We start from the raw sequence: 24,782 nt of genomic DNA, 5'->3' as shown, positions 1-24,782 counted from the left end.
CTGTTGCAACTACTCAACTTTGCCTGTTGTCGTAGTGCAAATAGAGCCATAGACAATACATAAGCAAATGGACATGGTTAATAAAAGTTTATTTTAAAAAATAGGCAGCTGGCTGGATTTGGTCTGTGGGCTGTAGTTTGCTGACCCCTGCTCTAACCCTACCACCCACTGTACCTACCCTCCCTGGCTCCTCTCCGTGAAGTGTCACTCTGGCCCAACTCCAATGCCCAGTGTCTCAAGTTAGCCCCAGCAAGACAGAGGCTCTTTAGTTTACTTGCATGTTTTATTGCTTACACATACCCTGGGAGTCTCTCCTTCTCTCATATACACCAATAAACAAAAAAACCAAGCGCATTGCCGTCAAGTCAATTCCAACTTACAGCGACCCTAGAGGACAGAGTAGAGTTGCCCCATAAAGTTTCCAAGGAGCAGCTGGTGGATTGGAACTGCTAGCTTTTTGTTTAGCAGCCGAGAGCTCTTAACCATTACACCACAAGGGCTCCATGTACACCGGTAGTTCTTAAAAATATTTTTCTACCACAAGCAGTAATCACCACAAGAGAAATGTAGATAAGTAAAATTATCTCCAATTTATTACAAATATATCCGCATTTGCATAAGCAATAGTATTTTCATATCCTACAGCCACATTTCAGGTTAGAAAGAGGGCTCAATCAAGGGGCAGAAAAACTAGTCTTCATGTCAACTTAACCCAGCTACACGACCCTGAACAATAACTTCTCTATGCCTCAGTTTTATCATCTGCATAATGGGGGGAGTAGTTCAGCTGCCCAAAGTCCAGGGTCTAGACCAGGTAATCTCTTGAAGTTTCATTCTGGAAGTTAGATAGTTTTTTTCCTTAAACTAATGATAGTTTTGTTTTTTTTTTCCTTAAACTTATAATTTTCAAATGGTTTCAGGCATCAGAATTCCCTAGGGCACTTGTTAAAACAGATTGCTAGGCCCCAGCCTGAGCCTCTGATTCAGTAGGTCTGGGGTGGGGTCTGATAATTTGCAGTTCTACCAATTCCCTAGGCGGTGCTGACGCTCCTGGTCCAGGAACCATGCTTTGAGAACTACTAGTAGCATGCTAGCGCTCTCGCAGTCCCTTATAAGGGGAAAAAATGAGTGTCCCTACAACTGGTTCCTCTTCATATCTTCAAAATGGTGTTCCCAGTTGAAGAAATAAGAGACTGTTTGTCCACTGAGCCTCAGGTGCTGCAGCCACACCTCAGCAACTAATTACAGGCTGACAGGAAGCTGGTGGTCATGCTCACAGGGCCATGTGGGAATGCAAAGGCCAGTGGGCAGCCAGGTAAGCCATCTGGAGAAGGATGGGGCAATGGGGGCAGATGAGAAGAGGCAAACATGCCATCACACAATTCCTTTGTATAAACCACTCTTCTAGAATTTTCTCTTTTCATAAACACAAAGTTAAGACAAACATTTGTTGAGGGTTGACCATAGGCCTAACACCAAGTAAAACAGGTATTCAGAAGACTGGGAAAATGCAGACCGCCCTCAGTGGGACTCTGACTCTCACACAGAAGGCAAATTCACACATATTCACACACTTGAGAGCTATAAGTCAAGACAAGTAGATAATTCCATAAGATGTGAGATAATGTGGCATGGAGATAGAATGTTCTGGAAAGAGGATGTTGGTGGACTCAAGAGATCTGGACAGGCTGTCCTGGAGGAGGTGAAGCAGGTGGGCAGAGCTTGGAAGGACAGGAAGGATCTGAAGCTATGGAAGGGTGAGGAAAACATGAGAGGAGGCTTGGACGCAGGGGAAGTATTAGCAGAATAGGGCTGAGAATGTCCACAGGAGTCTTCTAAGCCTGTCTCTATTCCTGCCAGTGTGCACTCCCTCAGGCCATTCTCATTCCTGTGTCCTCGTTTCCGGATTTGAGAAATTAGCAGTTTGGATTACATCAGTTTTCCAATTTTATTCCATCATCAAATGGCCCTAGGCCAGAAGAAGGTGACTGAGCAGGTGGGACCCAGCTCTTCTTGTTGTCCCACCTTTCTTTCAGCCAGAGCAGCTCCACTTTCTTACATTTTTAAACTCTCCATCCAGTTTCACTTCCAGAAAGGATTTGAAAGCCATTCAACGAGATACTCTGTAACGGCTCTTTCCACTCTTACGTTGGGTAACTGAATAGAAGAGAGAAAGAAGCCAGTTAGCACAGGGGATGAGACCTACTAAGATGGTCAGACTAGATTCTGGAAGAGCTTGAAACGCAGAGAGGAGTTTAAACCAGCAAGAGCATGAAATAGGGAACCATCGAAGGTTTATCAGTAGAGCAGTGCACATGGACAGGGATGAAATCTGGCCCAGAAGCTGCTAGAGAAACAAACTGATCTGAAAATCTCAACTCCTCAGAAGGTTCTGAGTAAAAACAAAGGGCGATTTTCCCCCTTGTCAGCTCTTCCCTCCTAGGACATTACACTGTATGCAAAACTGGTAACTGTAAGACAAACATTTTTTTCCACTGCCCTTCTCAGCCCCCTGGGCCTTCAGGAAGACCAGCACTTGAAGCAAAGCATCTTTATTTTTCAACACCCACAGCTTCCATTCAATAATTAGAAGTTTTCCACTTTCATCAAAGAGGCTGAACACAGAGGGCCGAGGAAACGGCCTGTTCTCAGCAGCTCTGGGCAGATTAAAGAGCCCCCACAACTCACTCACTGCCCATGTCCACCAGAGGACTTGGCCTTCTCCCCAAATCAGTCAGTATGCACCCCTCCCCCCAGAAAATACTGGCTTACTCATTCCAATCACCAGACCAAATGAACGTGTACACCCACTTCTTCCAACACCAAGCCCAACTTGGGATCAAGGGGATCTCAACTTCCTCAACTGTCAAATGGGTATGCTGCCTACCATTCTACTTAGCCAAAGAAAACAATTCACTTTTTGATGTCCCTTCCATCTCCAGGGTCCATGACTTTATGGATTCACTGGGAAGAGACATCCAGACCAACTCCTAGAGCCTGACCTAACTCAGGTGATACTCAGAAGTTTAGGATCTATGTGGGGGTGGCAGTGGTAATAATCCAAGCTTGGTTTTGGATACAGAACATTTCTTTTGGCAGGTCTGGGATCGCTATGGCTCTCAGAGATGTATGTAGCCAAAAATTAAGCAGAAAAGGGAGGAGCACTAAAAATTATCTGCTACTTCCCAGGGTGATACCAAATGAAGTCTCCAAACAGGCACATCTGGAAACAGCAACTAGGCAGTGATTCACATTTTAAATAAATGGTGTTTTGAAATAGAGAGTCAACCAGGGAGATTCCTAATCCAGTCATTAGTAACCACAAATATGTGGCACAGCTCTGTTCCCCAGAGAATCTATCTATTGGATCTATCTAAATTCCAGGCTTGGTCCAGAGGACCACTTGAGGTGTTTAACAGGAATGGTCTAACACCATCTGCCAAGTCTATTCCCATTTACAAAGCACTTTTACATCATTATCTCATTTCATCTTCACGGTGACTGTCAACGCTGCTATCCTTAGCCCATTTTACCCATGAGAAAAAGGAGGGGCATAAGTACTTGTTCAAAGACCCAAGGCTAATAAGAAATAGGGCTGAGAAAGGCCAGGTGTCAGGTTTTCAGATTGAATAACACGGCATGGACTTTGGCCAAGCCGGTGAGGATGTGTGCCCAAGCTCCTTCACTGAACAGCATTTGTGACTGTGTAACTGTTTCTGGCAGTTTGTATCCTCTCTGAGCCTCAATTTTTCCCATCTGTAAACGGAAACATGTAATCTGCCTCAGAGGCTGGAGGTGAGGAGGGAGTAAAGCAATATATGTAAAGCTCCTAGCACTATGCTAGAGGTTCATTTGTGGTAGTCACATGCACACACATACACATCACATACATGCACAACACACACACCACAACCACACACCACATACATACCTCACACATACACTACACATACACTACATACATACCAGCCACACATATACCACATACATACACCACACATACACTACATACATACCAGCCACACGTACACCACACACATACACCACATATACACCACATATACACCACACATACACCACATATACACCACACATACACCACATATACACCACTCATACACTACATACATACCAGCCACACGTACACCACACATATACCACATACATACACCACACATACACCACACATACACTACATAATACCAGCCACACGTACACAACACATATAACACATACATACACCACACATACACCACATATATACATCACACATACACCACACACACACCACACACCACACATACACCACATATACACCACACATACACCACATATATACCACACATACACTACATACATACCAGCCACATGTACACCACACATATACCACATACATAAATCACACATACACCACACACATACACCACACACCACACATACACCACATATACACCACACATACACCACATATACACCACACATACACCACACATACACCACATATACACCACACATATACCACATATACACCACACATACACTACATAATACCAGCCACACGTACACCACACATATACCACATACATACACCACATATAACCACATACATACACCACACATACACCACACACGCACCACATATACACCACACGTACACCACATGCATACACCACACAGAATACACACCACATACACACACACACCACATTCCACACCATACCACCTCCCCACTTTCACCCCCACTGCTAATTCCTTCCCCTTTTTATGAGCTTTATGGCAGGCCCCGGTTTATCTACAAGTTTAACAGATTCCAAAACACTCTGCGGGAGTTTTTGTTCAGAAGCAAGGTTTCTAGATTCCTGCTCTGTGACAGTATCTTTTAACCTGTTCCCAAATTTCAAACTGCCAGGAGCTTGCCTCCCTTTGGATAAATCTCCACATCTGAGGGCTTTTCCTTCTCAAATATCTTGAAGTGTTTCCAGTTCTCCCCAGGAGTTAACATTCTCAAACTGAACCCTTCTGAGTCATCCTACTGCAGTCCAAGGAACCTGGCCTTCCTCAGCCCCAGCAAAGAGACCTTCTCTGAGGAGGTCTTCCGAGCAGCAGGCCTCGCTGAGGAGAATGTACAGCTTCTCAAGCAGGAAGGCGTTTTGTGGCTGAGTCTAAGTGAAACAGAAGTTGCTTCGTGCACACACACACCACACACACACACACAGGGAGGGAAACCGTCATTTTCCTACGCGCCCTCTGACATCAGCTACCTTCTCTGTAGCTACAGTTTCTCTGCACTCAAATTAATCCCTGGCGATGAAAAATGAACCTCTCCCCCACCCTTGCTGCTGCCTTTTGCCTTACGCCCCCAGAGAAGAGTTTCTTCACAAGGCAGCCGGTGAAGGTTTTTTTCCAAGTCACATGATCCAGGATGCAGGGGGAGAATCCTTCTTGGAACAGAGATGGGCCAAGAACCGACTCAGATGAGGAGAGATAAGGTGTGATGTGGGGGAGACTATATAAAGAATGGACCCTGGGCTGCAGCAAGCACTCAACAGCGTGGCCCCTTCTCAAGACACAGCCATGCATGTGCCAGCAGGCTCCGTCGCCAGCCACTTGGGAACCACGAGCCGGAGTTACTTCTACTTCATCACAGCCACCCTGGCACTGTGTCTCATCTTTGCTGTGGCAACCATTATGGTTTTGGTAGTTCAGAGAACGGTAAGTGGCCTCCTTTTCCTCGCCTTTCCTTTCTGATTTTTGTTGTTTCCCCCAGAAAGAGCCTTGAGAACAAACTAATGGATTCGCTGAGAGCAAAAACAACATACATGTATCATGGAGAGAAAGGGAGAAAAGAAACAGGAACTTTATTCTCTGAAACAGTCTGGCTTTTTCAGAAAAACATTTGTGGAACCATTATCTCAAAACTTTCTAGGTTCACATGAGCCAAAGGAGTAGAGGGGAGCTATTGGCCTTTAGAGACAGAGACTTGTAATCAAGGAAGGAAGCAATAAGGGAATCTGACATGTTTACACAACTTGTTATCATGTATTCAAGGCCTTGAGACCAGATTTCAGTGTTCCATACACTCAATCTAAATGTTCCTGAGGTTTCTGAGGCCTCATCCATTGCCAAGAGTTTTTAACAAAGAGCTAAGTTTCAGAGGCCAAAGTCTCTCAACGAAGGAGCAGGAAAGCCCAAACTCCTTAAAGTGTTGGGCATTCAACGTTAAAGCCCACAAGGCGAACTGAAAGCTAGTTTCACAAGCCACCGCTCTGATGAGCTTAGAATGTCAGAAGAAACGTGGACCACAGAGGCAGAAAGCAGAAATGTTTTTAACACCTGTTCCCTCAAAGATTCCTCAGAATACTAAAACTGCAAGCAACTGTAAGGTACACGGTGTTCAGGGTCAAGCTGTCTCTGCACACTTACTTTGTTTGAAGTAAATGTTTAGATTTGTATCCAGAAATAGAAGATGAGATGAAGGAGGAAGTTTCTTCATATTTTAGAAAATTGATGTTTAGAGAGAACTCACTAGTATGTATGTTATTGAAAACACTGCACTGGTACCATATATGTTCAGGAACGTTTTAAATGAAGGTTTTGTTTTTAAGAACAGGTAATTTAAGAACTACCTGTTCTTAAAAACAAAACCTTCATTTAAAACGTTCCTGAACTTTTTTTTTAAGAACGTAACACCTCCCCTCCCCCACCTTGCTAAAGTGAAAAATCTTGCCTTCGTTACTTCATAGCACCCAGTTTTCACAGTATTACAATCCCGCAGAATTTGTTTTGTGTTTCTTCACTTGATTCAGGCCAAATGCTTTATAACTTTTCAAACGTTAAAAATAACACGGCTTTAAAGGGCTTTGGATCCATTTCTTGAGTGTCATCAAGCTGAGAAATGTAAATGAAGCTTTGAAGCTCACGTCTCCGTAAAAGTGAAAGAAAACAGAGTTGTTAACATTTTATTTAGGTAGTGAATTTTTTAAAAACCATAATTTAATAGGCTCAGCTACTTCTAAGTATAATACTCCTGAAGATATTCTAGGGCACCTTTGTGTGTGTGTGTGTGTGTGTGTAGCAGCTCTTCAATTTCTTTAATTCTAGTTTAGAGTAAACTAGAGATGTGTCATCTTACAGGAACGGCCGAAGAAAAGAAACTGAAATAGCTTTTAAGACGTTCTTTAGTTAAGCGATGCTGATAGAACTAAAAAGAAAAGGAAGAAGGAAGGGAGGGAGTTAGGGAGGGAGGAAAAAAGGAAGGAATGGAGAAAGAGGGGGAGGAAGAAAGTCAGAGAGAGAGAAAATCAGGATGGTGAGGAGGGTTCAGAGGGGAGGGTAATGATATATAAAGCTAGAGAGAGCTCCAGAATGGTACCCATTAAAATCCATCTTTTAGTTGAATTGATTCCTGCCGACACAAGTGAAGCGAATCTTTCTGCCTCATTTTCTTAGATGTGGAGAATGAGGACCAGAGAGGGGACAAGGTTTGAACTAAGTCTCATCCTGAGAAAGTGATAGACTCAAGACTGCTTGATTGTTCCCTTTGCCAATACAGCCACAGAGCGTCAAGAAACTTTTTTCTCACTCTACTTTTGGGACCGTTTTCTTCTTGTGCATCTGCTTCTTTGTCTTACCTACCCCTCGTGTCAGATATGAAAGGACTCGCTTCACAATCTAATTACATGGTTTCATGTGCTGTGATTTCCTATCCTGTGAAAAACCAGTTAATTGCTTAAAAGCTAAGGCCTGTAATATCAAAAGTAATAGTGATATTAAATGCTAAGTGCTTTACACATATAATTTCCAATAAATTTTTCAGACATTAACTGTTGTAATAACTAAAAAGAGAGTTATTCCCTTGAGCTTGAGCTATCAGGGAAGACTTTGTACAGGTAAAAAGAACATAGGCTGGCTTTAGGACAGGTAGAACTTAGACAAGTGAAAAGGTTCTAACAGGACCTCTGGGAAAGAAATCAATGGGAAAGACATAAAGAACTTACACTCACATTCCCATTATTAAAAATAGAATAGGTTGATGGCCTCATAACACTGTGCATGAGGTTGTCCTAGCTGTGAATGGGGGCAGCAGTGGAAAACAATGAGAATGGTTTTACTGGCCTAAGAAGTCACAATTCTAGATCAAAAGACACATACTCAGGCAACATTTAAAACAATATACACCTATGATAGGTGACGATGATGGAAGGTAGGCTTCCTTGTGATCACAAGTTAGGGAGAGAGAGTTATCCAGGCACATTTAACAAAAATGTCACTGGAGATTGGAGTTTTGGGTTGGCTTGAGAAATGCTTACAATTTCAAACAGGTGAAGAAGTGACATCAGAGGAGAGGGTGCTCCTGGCCAATAGAACAGGGTGAGCAAAGGTATCAAGGAGAAAAGATGCAGTGTATGTAGGAAAATCAACAAGGTTACCTTAATAATTAGATTGAAGAACAAATAACTCCAAAGTCAAAGGCTTTGGGAGAGAAAAAAAAGGAACTTAGGTTTCAAACTCAAATACTTATTGAACATCTGCTGTGTACAGGACATTGTTCTAAGTGCCAGGGATATAGTTCTGAACAAAACCAACAAAATACCAGCTCTCACATTACTTATAGAACTTACTTTCTAGTGATGTCTTTAAAGTCTCTGTGGTGGTTGTATTTTTCTTTTAACTTGTTAATTATAAAATACTATATTCACATAGTTTAAGAAAAGTAAATAGCCAACAAGGGAAAGGAAAGAAAAGCAAAAGTCTTTCATACTCTCCCCCATTCAACCACCAATCCCTCTTGACTGAGATAACCGCCATTGATAGACTCCTGCATGTCCTTCCAAAACGCTTGTGCACCTGCAAGTATATAGTACACACATCATTTTAGTAAAGCAGCAATTTTGTACCTTACTTCATTCATTTCACAGTATATCTTGCATCTCTTTTCATGTCAATACATGGAAGTCCATCTCATTGTTTTGAAGAGTTGCATAGAGTTCTATTACACAGATGCTACATAATTTATTTTAGTTGTGCCCAGTGAGGGATACTTATGTTTTTCTCTGGAATTTTTTCCCTGAGCACACAATTGTGAGTATATCTGTGGGATAAATTCCAGTGAAGGGAATGGAATGTAGATTTTCATTTCAATAAATATTGCCATTCAGAGTCCAAAGGAACTGTACTGTCGGAGAAGTAAAACCCCTACCAACAAAGAGACTTCTCTCACTTAACTACAGAAAGAAAGAAAATTGATTTATTATTGAGTAAGCACAACAGTACACGCATATAGGTAAGCCACAAGAGACTAGATAGTCAGGAGGAAATGTCACCCAACTTACACAGCAAAGCAAAAGAAAAAAATAAAATAAAATGTCGCTTATGTCCTGGAGAGATAAAAGGTTACACAACAAGATAGGCTTCTAGATTGATTCTGTGGAGTTCCTGGGTGATGTGAACAGTTAGCATGCTTCACTGCTAACGGAAAGTTTTGAGGTACGGTACGAGTACACCTCAGAAGAAAGGCCTGGCGATCTACTTGCTAAAAAATGAGCCATTGAAAACCCTTTGGAACACAGCTTTACTCTGACACACATGGGAGTCACCATGAGTCAGAGTCCATTCAATGGCAGCTGTTTTGTTTGTTTCTTATAAGGTTCTCAACCTTGGAGGCACCTCTCCATTGAAAAACTGGAAACTGGGCTGATTTGGTCCCTGGAGGGATCCATGTGCATTCCAAAAGTTTAGAGCAAGGGCTCAGGGTCATTATGTTTTCAAGGATATCTTTCCAGAGAAGAGAAAGAAGCTGTCTCTTTTCACTTTATAAACAAAGAAAAGGCAATTTTCATTTATTCTCACAATACCATTCTACCTTCCCACCAACAACGAGCTGAGCACCTGTTTAGGGGGGTGGTGATTGCTGGTGATCGTGATGTGATTTCGTGTTTGTTGTTAAGCCCAGATGCATATGTGGGTGAGTTGAAACGCCTTGTAATTCTTGCCTCTACCCAAATTACTCTCTCCACCTAGCATTCATTCCATTTATCAATCCAAAAAACGTTTCCTGAGAATATTCTCAGGAGCAAGCTCTGTGCTGAGCTGTGAGGGGGGCCCAGGCAGGCTTGGCAGGACTCCTGTCTTCTGGGAACTCTGTCAGTTTGAGGAGATGAGGTCCAAACACAAGGGCTTGAGCTCCAGACAGATGGCACAGAATGCCACAGATCAGAAGAGACGGAGGAAATCTTTACGTGGGATGAGGTAGGGGTTTGCAGAAGTGCAGGAACAGAAGCCAGGACTCCAAGAATTAGAAGAATCACTTTTTATGCCCAAAGTTTTATTTTGAAAAATTTCAAACCTACTGAAAAGTAGGATGATGAAAACCCACATAGCCTTTCACTTAGATTCACTCAGTGTTAACCTTTTGCCCTATTTGTGCTCTCTCTATATACAATATACAAATATAAAAATAAGTTGCAGATAGCATGACTCTTCATCCTCATATACTTTAGCACCCATATCCTGATGCCCTTATTGTTAGCTAAGAGAGTTAACATTCATTTAATAATAGCTCCATTTAAATTTCACCATTTGCTTGAAAATGTCTTTTACAGCTTTTTGTTTATTTTGTTTTGCTTTGCTTTATTTTGGCATCCAGAAGCTGATCTAGGTTGACACACTGCATTTAGTTATGTCTGAATCTAGAATGTTAGTATTTAAAGGATGGTTAGAAATGCAAAATCTCAAACTCCACCCCAGACCTACTGTCTTGGTTTCTTAATGCTGCTACAACAGAAATACTACAAGCGGTGGTTTAACAAACAGACATCTATTTTCTCACAGTTCAGGAGGCTAGGGGTCCGAATACAGGGCACCAGTTCTAGGGGACGTCTGTCTTTGTTGGCTTTGGGAAAAATCATTGTCTCAGCTTCTCTAGCCAGCCATTCTTGGAGTTCCTGGGCTTGTAGACGGTCTGTCACCTTCAGATAGTGTCAGTCTTCCCTGTTCTCTTTTTTATTTCAGAAGTGATTGGCTTAAAACAGACCCTACACTGATATAGCCTAATTAACATAACAAAGACAACCCTGTTCCCAAATGGGATTACATCCACAGGTATAGGGGTTAGGATTTACAATGCATATTATTGGGGGGACACAATTCAATCTATAAACACCTACTAAATCCAAATCTGCCTTTAACAAGACACTCATGTGATTTTCATGCACATTAAACTTTGGGAAGCACTGGTTTGGCAATCTCCCTGTCCTTTTTTGGCTGTTTTTCATGACAATGGCTGTTTTGAGGGGTCCAGGCTAGTTCTGTTACGGAATGTTTCACATTCTGCATTTGTCTTAGTATATCCTTACAATTATATTCAGATGAAACATCTTTGGAAAGAATGGTACGCAGGTAATATTATACACTTCTTATTGTGTCACAGCTAGAGGCATATGTCAGGTTGTCCCATTATCGGTGATATGTTTAGTCACCTGAATAAGGTGATGACTGCTGGATAGCTCTTTTATAAAACATTTTTTCTTTCTTTTTAATAAGCGATCTATAGATTAATGCTTTGAAGACATAAATACCCTTCCCTCAATGGTTTGGCAATCCTTGTCTGAATCTATTAACGTACTGGGGGTTGATTAATGATGATTATCTCATTATTTCTACATTTATCAGCAAGCATTCTTCTGTAGAGAGGAGCTGTCCAGTGGGAGGATGGTAACAGGTACAAGTGATGAGGCAGAGCATTCCAGCTGAAGCAAAGAAGTGAGCAGAGGCACAGCTCTAGAAGCAAGGCAAACCCAGGTGTGAGGAGAATAATGGTGGGGTCACAATGGAGGTCAGTCCAGATAGTACGGGGGAATAGCAGGAAGTAGAACAAGGTGGCAAGAATCATTGATAGAGGAGGCTGTGTGGACAAAATGCCACCCCACCTTTGGACCAGGAAGGAGATTTTCTAAACCCCTATCTGAGCCCAACTCCACATTCAGCCCCCTGTAGCCATCTCTTGGGGAAGGAAGACTTCAGATGTTCTTGCTGCCCCCTGAGTGATGTTTAAGCCCTGGTGACCCAAAGGGTGGCTGGCCCATGGCCCAGCAGCATTGGCATCACCTAGAAATCATCAGAAATGCAAAGCCTAAGACCTTGTCCAATCATGTCACTCCTCTAAGTCTTAGTCAATTCCTCAGTCTTGGGGTCAAGGCAACTACCAAATGAGATAAGGCATATAATGCCTGCAACCCCAGGAGCAACTCTCCTTAAGTGCTTAATACATGATAGCTTAAAAATAGAAGAGGCATCCCTGACAAAAGCATTCATGGGCCATGACTCAGAACCCAGCTTACAAGACAATGGTGAGGCCAGTGAGGAAGGGGATATGGAATTTCTCCTGAGATATTCCAGACATTAGATGCCTTTGAAAATTTTCAACCAAAGGGGGCATCTTTTGGCAAGAGCAAATTGGGGAGCCTCTGCACATTATTGTTCTGTGAAAAGACATGAGCCTTTCAAAATATTAGAACAAATTAAGCACAGCATTATGGTTAAGGTAGTATCCAAAATTGCTACCATTTTCAAGCACTTACTAACACTTTATATACAATATCTTATTATACCCACAATGACCCAGTGGCCTTCTAATTATTACCCCTCTAATCACAGTGATTAAAGGAGAGAAGGAACAGCCCTAGGCAGAGAAGATGATTGGACTTGTGTGGTTTCACCTGGGGAAGAACAGGTTGAATCTAACTGTTCCTCCCTCCATACAGAGGAAGGGTGTTTTTTATTGTCAGGGATACCCATCAATACTCACTGAGTCTGCAAAAGGCGGAAGCACATCTTAAATAAAAAACAGATGGAACTGTAGTTGGTTGGTAACCATGGGAATGAGGTGTCCTGAGCTACACGATGGAGCCAGGAACATCAAGTTAAAAAAAAAAAAAAAAAAAAACCTGTTGCCCTCGAGTAGATTCCAACTCCTAGCGACCCTATAAGACAGGGTAGAACTACCCGATAGGGTTTCCAAGGAGCGCCTGGTGAATTCGAACTGCCAACCTTTTGGTTAGCAGCCATCAAGTTAAGAGGGTCTATTTGCTTGTGTCTGTGTCTAGCCCATGTCCTTCCTTACTCAAAGCCAAGCTGCTGAGCATGATGGTTTGCATTTTCCCAGCCAGGACCCAAATCCCCAGGCAAGATTTGCGAGGGAATTCTAGGGCTGGGAAATACCATGTCCAAGGAGTTGCTAGGTGGCACTTAGCATGGTGCCTAGGACATGAAACAGTCCTCAGCAAATTTTAACAGTCATCATCTCTTTATACCCTACTTCTCCACCCCCAAATGCAAGGACTGCTAATCAAAAAAGAGAATGAATTTTTCTATCCTTAGCCTCTGAAGATGGCCTCTTTCCCGGGTAGTGGAAAGAACGCTGGGGAATTTCAGGCACTGACTCACGAGAGCCTCGGTTTCCTCCCCTGTATAATTAGCTTGTTGGACTGAAAGAAGTCTAAGTCCCTCTCTGGGTTCGATTCTATGATTCTTGTCCACATGGGCAGCCAGGGAAAGCTGTGGAGAACTCACCCCTACAGGACTTCAAAAATAGGCATAGCACACCTCTATTTTGTATTCCCTGGAGCACTGGAGAAGACTGAAGTATCAAGATACTCTCCCGAACCAAGATACTTTTTTTTTGACATCCACCTGTCTGAAGTCGAGGGCACTGGGTTTTTTTTTTTTTTTTTTTTGTCTGAAGTTAGGAAACCAGAAATCACTCAAATGACAGGGAGAGGCTTTCCCCAACCCCAGTATAAATTAGTCCTTCCTACCTGATATTATCTCTTATAACCTTGCTACTCAAAGTATGGTCTATGGACCATCAGCATCATTCAGGACCTTGTTAGAAATAAAGAAAATAGACTCTCAAAATCCGCTCAAACCTACTGAATCAGAATTTGCATTTTAACAAGATTCCCAGGTGATTTATATGCATGTTAAAGTTTACGAAGTACTATATATATTTGTTTGTATTTTTCAATGACTGCCTCCCCTACTAAACCATAAAACCCACCAAGATGTCTTCCAATTACTAATGCCATGGCTGGCACACCCACCACCCACTGCACACCAGGTGCTTATTCAATGTGTGCTGAATGAATGATTCTCTGGTAATTCCCCAATAGCTATTAGCTATTGGCCTCTGGGATGGCTCCACTGGAATTGGCTGTTGTAGCATTCTCTCATTGTCCCTGGACATGTCCCTAGGCACCTAACAGATTCAACAATCTTCGCACCACATTTAAATGTAAATGTTTGTTCTTTGTGCATTCACACGTCACACAAATCAGTGGTCATGTTGGCAGTAAATTAGGTGTTTATTATTTCTAAGTGCTGTTTGTTGTCATACAGAGGCAACATGAAGGGGAATTTTGTGATGTCAATTTTTCCTATAAGCTGCATGTATAATTGAGAGACCACAAAGGTACAGCACAGTTACGTTAAGTGGATCGCAACTAAAGCAAAATCATAAAATATTAGAGACGAGACCGAAGAAACTTACAGGTCAAGTCCATCTCCCATCTCCTGAAAAGCTTAGGCCCAAAAGTTTAAACTGACTTCCCTGGGATCTCCAGAGCAGTGCTATGTTGGGGTTCTGCCTCTAGCAGTCTTTCTTACCTCATGACCACCCACTTGGGCTGGAGAAGAGATCCATGTATGTCTCCTTTGGTGGAAGGCAAAGGACACAGCTCCTAGGGAGATGGTAGAATAAAAAAAGGGAACTCAAGATGGTCCTAGGTGTTCATATAAAACACTAAGAAAATAATATGCGGGCAGCTGCTGCCTGCTTGCTTTGGTAGCGTTTGGAAAGCTGTTTAGTCCATGTAAATGCTCACACCTCTTTAAGTCTTCATTGATATTTAAATTCAGCACACTATAGGGGATTCTAACCTGGGCAGATCAACAGATGAATAAAATACTTCATTCCTTCATTCCTCATTGGAGATATCTGAGGAGTGTCTCCATGGCTGGGACAGGAGAGAGGAGAGGGGTCAGGAAGTTGGTCACTGAAGACATTTGCTGGGGGAGAGCTGTGCTCCAGTCTTCTCTGGTTTCCGTCTTGCTCAGACCACCTGAACCGGACCTTCCTTTAATCCCCTCCAATGCCCCACCTGGGAGCCACTTCTTTTGGAAGACAATGTGTTTCTATCAACCCCCTTACTTATTTGTATAAACAGTTAGTTATTTATGTGTGTTTATTATATAATAAATAATGGAATGTTTTATAGTATATAAATATATACAGGTATATTATTTATAATATTTTATACTGATAAATATGTATATATTATATTAAAATATAAACCTGTAATACATCCAAAAGTGCAAGGGCCCAATTTTATTATTTATGATACTCTCACAATGTTATATTTAAATACATATATACAAACATATATATGTATATACAATTTATGATATACTCACAATGTTTGACATATAAACATTCAATTAATTTAGAATTTCCAACCACAGGAAAGATAGAGATGTACTTTCCCAAGTATATTTACAACATGCTTTTACTGTTTGATGAATCAAGTGTGGAAAAAACCCACACATACATTTATACACTACTCCCGATTGTTATGTTGACTGAAGAGAGAAAAACACACGTGGAGGGGAAAAGGCAATGGACTAGGGGTTAAGAATCCCATTTTCTGGTCCCTGAGCTGCCATAAATGTGCCGTGTCACCTTGGGACAGTCACTTAACCTCTCTCAGCCCCGGGTTCCTCACCTGTGAAATGTGAACAATAATCCTTGCCTTGCATTTCTGATAGGCAGATAGTCAAGGAAATGGGTAAGAAAGCCCTTGGTAAACTACATCAGTGAATTCATTTTTAAAACTTAAGAGTCAGATTGAAGGTGAATTCTAAATTGTGTAGTACATTGACGATAACTAATGTATTATACAACTCCTTGGAAACTCTATGGGGCAGTTCTACTCTGTCTTATCGGGTCGCTATGAGTCGGAATCGACTCGACGGTACTGGGGTGTTGGGATACGACGTCATTCTCATGTTGCTTCTTTTTTCTCTTCCAGGACTCCATTTCCAACCCACCTGACAACGCCCCCCTTAAAGGAGGTAAGACCTTGGAATTAGGAATAACTGTGTAGTGAATCACACAGATGATGTCATAAGGTGTGGCACCTAATTAGTAACTGGAAACACTATGAGAGTGCCCAACAGTAAAGCAGGGGAGGGGGACAGCCTCAGGGCTAAGCTGATGCATCTAGATTCATCTGAGTGGCTCCTGATCAATACTCTTGTCCCCACCAGTCTCCCACCAGAATGTGACCCTCCCACTAATGAAAACTCCTACCTGAGGCAAAGGATATCGCATGAGAACTGACAGGAATGCAAAGTAGCACAATGTTAAGAGCTTTAAATCTACAGTTGGGCAAATATGGGTATAAATCTTGGCTCTACTTGTCACCTTAGAGCCTCCGCTTCTCATCTATGAAATGGGGATAATAACATCCACCCCCCGAACATATTGGAGAAGCCAATCAGATCTCGTTCGTAAATTTCTTGGCATGACAACTAGCACGTCATAATCACCAAATAACTGGTAATAGCCAACATGCCTAATGAAGTCTAGGACTTGTGCAAACTGACATCCTTCTCACCACCCCCACACACATTTCCAATCACTGAAGTCACCAGTGAACGCATTGTCTCCAGTAGCCCCAGAGAGGTGACCTGCAGAATTCAGTTAGCCTTGAAGATGAAAACTTTGAGATCCTCTGATTCATGTTTTCACTGTACGGAGGAGGAAGAGTCAGGTCCAGAGAGGGAAAGTGTCTGGTCCAAGGTCATACAGAACCAAACCTAGAATCCAGATGTCCTCATTTTTAATTCAGCATTCTTTCCACCCAAGAACATTAACCTCATTTTAGCCCTCTAATCCTTAGAACCTGAACAGCAAACATCACTGTATAATCAGACAACTCCAAGGAAAAAAGTAAAGGAGAAGGGATGGGTCATCATAGGCCCCAGTTAGAGACACCAGAACATCCTTAGGACAAGAAGGCATAGGTATCTGGACACAGCTCCTCATATCAGCACATCACACTGAGTTTTCCTTCAGGGTACCGTTGCCATGCCTTTCCTGCTGTCTGTCAGACAGAGAGACTCAGAAAGCAGGCACAAAAGGCCCCAAACAGAGAGGGATTCTCTATCTTCCAAGGTAGATTAAGAATCACAGCTTCACCAACAATTAATTACTTAGCATGTCACCTCGCTCCGATAACTCCCGGGTAGACAATCACATTAATGTAAAAAGGAACATTGTATAAAGCAGAGATCAGCAAACTTTTTCTGTAAAGGGCCAGAGAGTAAATATTTCAGGCTTTATGGGCCGTGAGGTCTCAGTCACAACTACTCAACACTGCCACTGTGATGCTAAACCATCATAGACTATATGTGAATGAATGAGCATGGCTGTGTTTCAAAAAAACTTTATTTAGAGAGAGAGATAGAAGGCTGGATTTGGCCCACAGCCCAGAGTTTATCAGCTCCTGTAGTGGAAACAGTACAGGCTTTGGAGTCAGATGAGTGAGTTAAACATGTAACGCGCGTTCATATGGAGCCTTGAGTGAAGCAAAACAGACTGAATAAATGTAAATTCCCCCCCTCCAACTCCTACCATTTCACCACCATCTCCACCCAGATTCTCTAAGTGAGACAGGAGCTTTACATTTTTTGAGAGGGCGTGGTGACCTTTAACATAACCATGATCACAATCGCAAGGATCATTTTGATTAAGTAATAAGACCTCAGCCACTCTGGATCCCAGTTCTCTCACCAGTAGAGGACTTCAATCGTGGGTGCCATTCTAGCTGGTGGTGCTGGCGCTATAACAAAGTTTTCACCAGCCCAGAGTGGGGTGGGAAAAAGAAGGACAAGATAGCCCCTTTTTCACATAACTGGTTTTTTTAATATAGGGGCACTCCTTTCCTCTGAGAGTATGTCCTTCCTATCCTATATTACTTGGTGTTAAAATGTCCTTTCTTTTATAACATAAAGTTGATATAGATGGGAGTTCAGTTGGATTGCTTTTTGTCATAGTTGTTTTGTTTTCACGGTCACAATAGGCAAATTAAAAAGCTGCCCACTCTGTAGTGGTCCTGGAATGTTCATTTTGGGGGGAAATTTCTTTGGTCTGTGACTTTCAAAATTTTGGGAACTATGGACTAGATCACATGTAGGGTCCCTTGCTATCTGATATCTATAATTTTATGTAGCTGGGCCATGACTGTGAGTAGAAGAATACAAACTCCACCCAAAACCAATCTCAATTTGCAATCCAATGTTTCCACAACCAGATTTAAAAAAAAAAAAAAAATGTGGTTAATAATCCCCGGCAGGACTGAGAATTTTTGTTAAAGACCCTCCCACACCTTCATTTGGTTGATCTTAGCTTCAGTGCTGTGAGGGAGCAGTCTGGAGACTAGTATTCATTATTTGTTGATGCAGAGCCGAGGTGCAACACATCAAGATGACTTATCTAAGGGCAGATGAGGAGCTGGCAGCAAGGCAAGGATCAGACTCCGGGGCTCCTCCCTATTCCCTAGCATGAAATGCTTCTGCGCCATGAGATACCGGTGACCTGCTGTGTGTTCCTGACTTTCTCCTCCTTTAATGCAAGCCTGCCTTTCTCATAGCTCAGCAAAATGCAAACTAGCAGGTCTACTGTCACAGGATAAAGTGGTCAGAATATGAACTTAGAGCAAGACCTGGTTCCAGAACTGACTTCAACATCAGCAGGCTATGTCTCTTTGGGCAAGTCTTTTCTCCTCTCTAGGCTACATTTGTAACATAACAGCAATGTACTAAATGAACTAGAAGGCCCCTTCCAGCTTGGACACTTTATGATACTATCATTCTCATATCCAATCTGTAAATATAGAAGGAAAGAGCCTCAACAATAATCCTAAGGAAATATGAAGCCATAGCCTCATTCCCCAGCAAGCCCACCTTAAACAGCAGCAAAGTGCCCCTTTTGGAAAAGCCATTGCAAGACATACAGAGTGGCGATGAATCATCTCACAGATACTCATGAGAGGACACTCCAGAGATAGCATGTGGTTTGTCACTAGGACAGACAAGGCCGGAAGCCAGAAACCTCCCAGAGAACCCTCTGCCACTGGCTGATGGAAGTCTTCTGCGCATCAGCAGGAAGCCACCAGCAGCCCAGAGCCTGGGGCCATATACACACACCAAAGCAACAACACGGGATGACACTGAGCTGCAGGGAAACCACAGGAAGCCAAGCCTTTTGGTAATGAAGGGATTTCTGAGTCCTAACAGAAGCCTCCCGTTCCCAACTAGAAGGACCCATGGTAGACTATCACCTCACAGTCACTCCATTGAGCTTAAGCTTCCTCGGACCATTTCAGGGGTTCAGTCAGTGCTGTGAGTCAGGAAAGGTGCTGCTGGTAGGAGGTCCTTTCACCACACCCTTCTCCTCTTGCGGTCCAATTTTCCTCATCTAGAAAGTGGAGCTAAGGACTCCTTCATGGAGCTTTGGTGAGGATGAAATGGGGCAGCAAAGATCACCCATGCCTGCCGCCTGGCTGAGCCTACATCCTTCGGGCACAGGGTCCACTCTGTTCTTTTATATTCAAATAAGGGGTCTCTAAAAAAAAAAAAATCCCATCCCATATTTGGTGGGAAACCAAGGAGGGTGAGGAGAAAGAGAGACTTATGCTCCTCCTGGTTCCTTCGTGTTCCAATCTTCTGCTTCCACCAAATTTTGAATCTCACATGCATTTGTGAGAGTGGATCCACCTTTGCCTTGATTTCCCCAGAGATGCAACTCACCCAAAATTTGTGTGTAGCAGTCAGTATACAGAAGGGTATAGGGTCTGTAAAGAAGAGGGCACTACATTCCCCATGCAGCCCAGCACACAGGTAGAATTGAACATCAGGCCCCTCTGTACTTGTATGGCCTCAGCCACTGCAGCCACAGGGACATCCCTCCTCCCCCTCTGCCATGTGTGCTGACCTGCTCTCCTTCCTACCTGTTTTTATGGCCTTCTTCTCCCATAGACAAGCCTCCCTCCCATCTCTCTTCATAAACTCTGCAGAAATTCAAATGTTACTGATTTTATTTTGCGGAATGAGTCTGGTTTCTTGGTCTCATTCCAATAGGCCCGGGACCCTTTCATAACAAAATACCCCACCAACCAAATAACAGTTCTTATGGCCGGTAGAGGAATTCTGTAGTCAACTTTTTAAGATAGCTTTCTTTCTTCCCTCACTACGTATGTATGAGCATCTGGCAGAGTGAAAATAAGTAACATAGGTGGGACATTTACCGTGTGCCCAGCACTGTGCTGAGTGGTTTGTAGTCCACTCATTTATTTCTCACAATAACTCCCTAAAGATAATTATTGTCCTCATTTTATAGGTAAGGAAATCAAAGCAGAGAGGTTTACCAGCTTGCCTAAGATTTCACAGCAAGTAAGGAGTCCCACTTTGAAGGCCTTTATGCTTAGCCAGGATCCTATGGTCAGACACATAGGAAACTCAGTGCTGTGCTTCCTGCCAGTGGCCCTTGCAGCTCTCCACATCTAAGGATCATTCCAACACTCTTTATCACTTGCTCTGCACCTGCTCCCCCGCTGTTCCTTTTCATGTCTATGCAGCGTACTCTGCTATCAAGTGCGGGGGCAGAGGGCCATTAGGGCGACCGCGCACATGGGTTTGTGTGGGAGGTGGAGTGGTAGAGGAAGAAAGGTCCATGGTAGAGGATCTAGAAGCTGAGTTGAAGCCCCAGCTTCTCAGCCAAAGAGCTATGTCACCCTGGATGACTTCTTCCCCGCTGTCTGCCAGCTAAAAGAGTTTTTCACCCTTCCCGGGAATGTTGTGCAGCCTCCAATATCCCAGGGGTCCCTAGAGGCCCGTTGTTGTTAGCTGCCTTCAGGTTGGCCCCCAACTCATGGCAAACCCATGCACGAAGGGATTGGGCTGTTGTGACCCAGAGGGTTCTCACTGGCTGATTTTTGGAAGCAGGTCCCCAGGCCTTTCTTCTAGCCTGTCCTCCTAGTCTGGAAATTCCTCTGAAACCTGTTCAGCATCATAAAAACATGCAGCCTCCACTAACAGGCAGACGGTGGTTGTGCATGAGGCATATTGGCTGGGAATCAAACCCACATCTCCTTCACAAAAGGTGAGAATTCTTCCACTGACCCACTACTGCCCTCACCCTAGAGGCCCCGAGGAAGTTGAAACAGTAGATATGCCGTGTGTGGGTCCTGACAGCCCTGTCAGCGTGTTTCTCACCCTCCCTTGAATTCAGTCTCCAGTTGAAGGCATGGTCCCAAAGGCAGAGAACTGGACTGGAATTTGAAGCTCACCTGCATTCCAGTCGTGGGCCTCAGGGACTTGAAGCAATGTACTTTCTCTCGCAGTATCTTTGGTTTCCCATTTCTAACATGAAGGAAAAGGCGGGGGCAAGCCAGATGACCTAGCCCTGGCATGGATTTTGCTATGAGTATAACATTCCATGAATCAAACCAATATCTTAGGATTCTCCAACCATTTTACCATTCCAGGATTTTGTAATTCTTATGTAACTTGGCAGGCTTTTTTCCTCTCTCTCATCCTCCTACTTAAAAAAAAAATATATATATATATATATATATATATATAGCGCCATCAGAGAAGGCCAAGTGAGGTTGAGTTGCTAATCTTACCTGGTGAACCGATTCCCATAGAAACAATAGAAGCGGCCATTGAAGGTAAAGCAACTAAGCTACATAGACTGGATATTCACCAATCCCCAGCTATCGTGATTTTTCATGGCTATGATTCCAGTGGTTAAAGTCCCCCCCAGGTACCATATTGGTGACAGGAGAGGAATGAGGAAGAGCAGCAGCCCCCCTCCTCCTTCCCTTAGAAAGACAGAAAACTAGCAGAGACCTCGCTTCTATCAGGTGGGCTGATTTGTATCTAGATTGCCCAGCTCTAGTAAGGGGGAGTGCTCCTACTCAGGGCGTAAATTGCTTTTCAGGTAGGTACAGGCCTACCTGTACTCTATTTACTTTAAACACACTTACATCGTTCAAAACCCACCCTTAAACTCACTGTCTTTCTCTTTCGTCAGAGCTGAGAGAACGCAGGATCTCTCTATAAGAAATAAACTAGAAAATGAGCCTCTAGGAATAAGATGAAATCGGGTCACGAGGAGGCATCCAGAGTGCGAAAGCCATCTTCACCTAAGCGCCCCACCCTTGCCACAGAGAGGAGAGGGGAGGAAAGGAGAAGAGAAGGGAGGAGAGGAAAAGAGAGAAAAGAAAAAGGAAGCAAAACATTTGGAGGGCTGAGATGTGTGTGAAATTTTATACTTGAATTTAGCACATGCAGGTCACAAGTCTCTGAATTCAGAGACAATCTAAGAGTTCCCCACATTTCAAATGCTCTGGGGAAAGAAAAAGAAAGAAAGGAGGAAGGAAGGAAAGGAAGGTTGGCCTAATCCTCGAACTAGTTTAATTGTTTATTTCAGTCAACTCTCTGGACTCCACATGTGTTGGCTTAAATTCCTAATCCAAGCAGTGCAAACTCTGGACCAGGGAATACGAGCCAACCGTTATTTAGTATATTTTATGTGGTAGACACCAGGCTTCTTGTTACGCATTATCTCATTTAATTCTCCCAGCAACCCGTCAAAGTACATATTATTATTGAAAAGGGGGAAGGACAACTCAAAGAGGCTGAGTGACAAGTGCAAGGCCACACAGCTAGTAAGTGGCAGAGATGTGATTTGAACCCGTCTGTCTGATTCCCAAGCCCAGCTTTCTAAATGTGCCACCATACTCCTGCATCGAGAATAGCTTAGGAGATATTTTCAAAAAGTTATTTAAAATGTTAGCAGAGTTTCCCATATGACACCAGACTCATCTTTCCTTTTAAATTACACACTTTAAAACTGCTTCTTAAATACCCCCCAATAATGGCAATTCAACCTGCATTTGGTATAAGTTAATTCCAACAGGTCAGTATTGAAACCCCTGCTGCCATCAAGTCAATTCCTACTCATAGCGACCCTATAGGGTTTCCAAGGCTGTAAATCTCTATGGAAGCAGACTGCCACATCTTTCTCCCACCAGTATTGAAAAGACACAAAACTCCAAAGGAACCTTCAGAGAATTGAAACAAATTCCAACTTGATCTCAATTTGTATTTACTAATCAACTTCTACGTGCTTCATACTGGAGTGGGTATTCCCTAAACGCTCTTTGTAAATCCAGGGTCACCAAGTTGTCCTTTGTTTGACAAAAGACCAATTCTGGAGTTCACGTCTCCATCACTAGTTGACCTAGTGGCATCAAGGAAATGGTCAAATTGAAACCATTTGAACAGACGCATGGGGGGTGGCCCTTGCCCAGGGGCACAAGTCCAAGGGCACCAGATGAGGTGTGGAATGACATGGTATCACTAGGGGGATACAGGTGGGTGCAGACCACACCAAGTGACACTGACTCTGTCAGAGGGAGTGACACCACATGGTCCAGAGATACATCCAAGACCAAACTATGCAGGACTTGAGCTGCTCCAGAAAATCCGTGCCCGCTTCAACCATATTTTGGTGCTGCTCTCTGCTGCTGTGGCTTTCCTGTCTACCATGATGATTCACCAGCCCAGAGGCACTGCTCTCCTCACTGCCCACACCACCACCGCCCCCGCCACCGCCACCACAGCCACCACGCCACCGCGACCCCGATCACCACCCAGGATGCAGGCTCTGCAGGAAGTTGCACTCAGCTGCAGGAATGCTGGACTTCTCTTTTTCATCACAGCTGCCAACGTCTATTCATCTTGAAATTTTGGGGGAGAAATGCAATTTAGAGACTACCCCTGGGTGCCGGTTATCCTCCGTACACCCCTGTGTTTGAATCGACCCTTAAAGTTAAGGGATACACTTTGATCTCAAATTCTACTGAGAATGGAGAGACTCTCCCCTAGATGTCACTGTTGTGTTAACTACATATTCTATCAGAAGGATGGAACTAAGAAGCCAGGAGAAGGGAGATCCAGTCATTAAGATAATCCTTTCCTTGAAAGGATAAAAATGTTTCAACAGATGGAAGGAGGATTATGAACACTTTCCTGAAAGCATCAGATGGCTGCAACCACTTAGGAAACTCCAGTCCATCAGATAATGCCATGAGCTTTGTTTTAATGAGCATTTCATCAACCAGATCGCTCTGCTTAGTTAGGAGCATTGCTAAACTGTGCCGCTCTAACAAGGAAAAGGGAAGTAAGAGAGCAATCAGCTACAATTTTCCAAGTATCTCCTCTAAGCCAGGGACTGCACTGGCCACTTAACATCCATAATCTCATTGCATCTTCACAACATCCTTACATTTGGAATAAGTGTTACTATCCCCACTTCACAGATGCAGTAACTGAGGTCCCGTAAGAAGTAACAGACCCAAGGATAAAAGCCTCGACCATAACCCAGATGCTCTTTTCAAGGTGCACTGTGTCTGAATTGTCCTACCATCAAAGCTGCTGTAGAGCTGGAAGGTACTTGGCACTCAGACCACATAACATCTGGTCCGAATGATTGGAGTGATTGACTTTGCCCTTGCAGAGCTACCTTGCACATTGTTGTGTGTTTATGGAAGCCCAATTGCCCCTAACTTGTGATTTGGCAGAGTTCAGCACATGGGCGTGAAGTCATCTACTGGCATTTTTCCTGCAAGAGGGAGACCAGAAGGCTCATTAGGGCT

The 24,782-nt window shown here is 43.3% G+C and overlaps 1 protein-coding gene and 1 long non-coding RNA gene across 2 annotated transcripts in view; one reads left to right on the top strand and one right to left on the bottom strand.

The window, feature by feature from the left end:
* Positions 1-15,240, bottom strand: part of LOC126082568 (uncharacterized) — a 68,309-nt gene extending 53,069 nt beyond the window's left edge. The window contains exons 1-2 of the long non-coding RNA XR_007518578.1: positions 14,935-15,240; positions 14,662-14,735 (exon numbers count right to left, since the gene is read on the bottom strand). This is a non-coding gene — a long non-coding RNA (uncharacterized LOC126082568). The remainder of the gene's footprint in view (positions 1-14,661; positions 14,736-14,934) is intronic.
* The window catches only part of TNFSF8 (TNF superfamily member 8), a 32,463-nt gene continuing 12,943 nt past the window's right edge, over positions 5,263-24,782 (top strand). The window contains exons 1-2 of the mRNA XM_049895130.1: positions 5,263-5,712; positions 16,083-16,125. Of these exons, the coding sequence (XP_049751087.1) occupies positions 5,518-5,712; positions 16,083-16,125 (238 nt within the window). The 5' untranslated portion in view covers positions 5,263-5,517. The remainder of the gene's footprint in view (positions 5,713-16,082; positions 16,126-24,782) is intronic.

Source organism: Elephas maximus, chromosome 9 (assembly GCF_024166365.1).
Source record: "Elephas maximus indicus isolate mEleMax1 chromosome 9, mEleMax1 primary haplotype, whole genome shotgun sequence".
NCBI lineage: Eukaryota > Metazoa > Chordata > Mammalia > Proboscidea > Elephantidae > Elephas > Elephas maximus.
The sequence above is the reverse complement of the archived record's forward strand: the minus strand, read 5'-3'. Positions and strand labels throughout refer to the sequence as shown.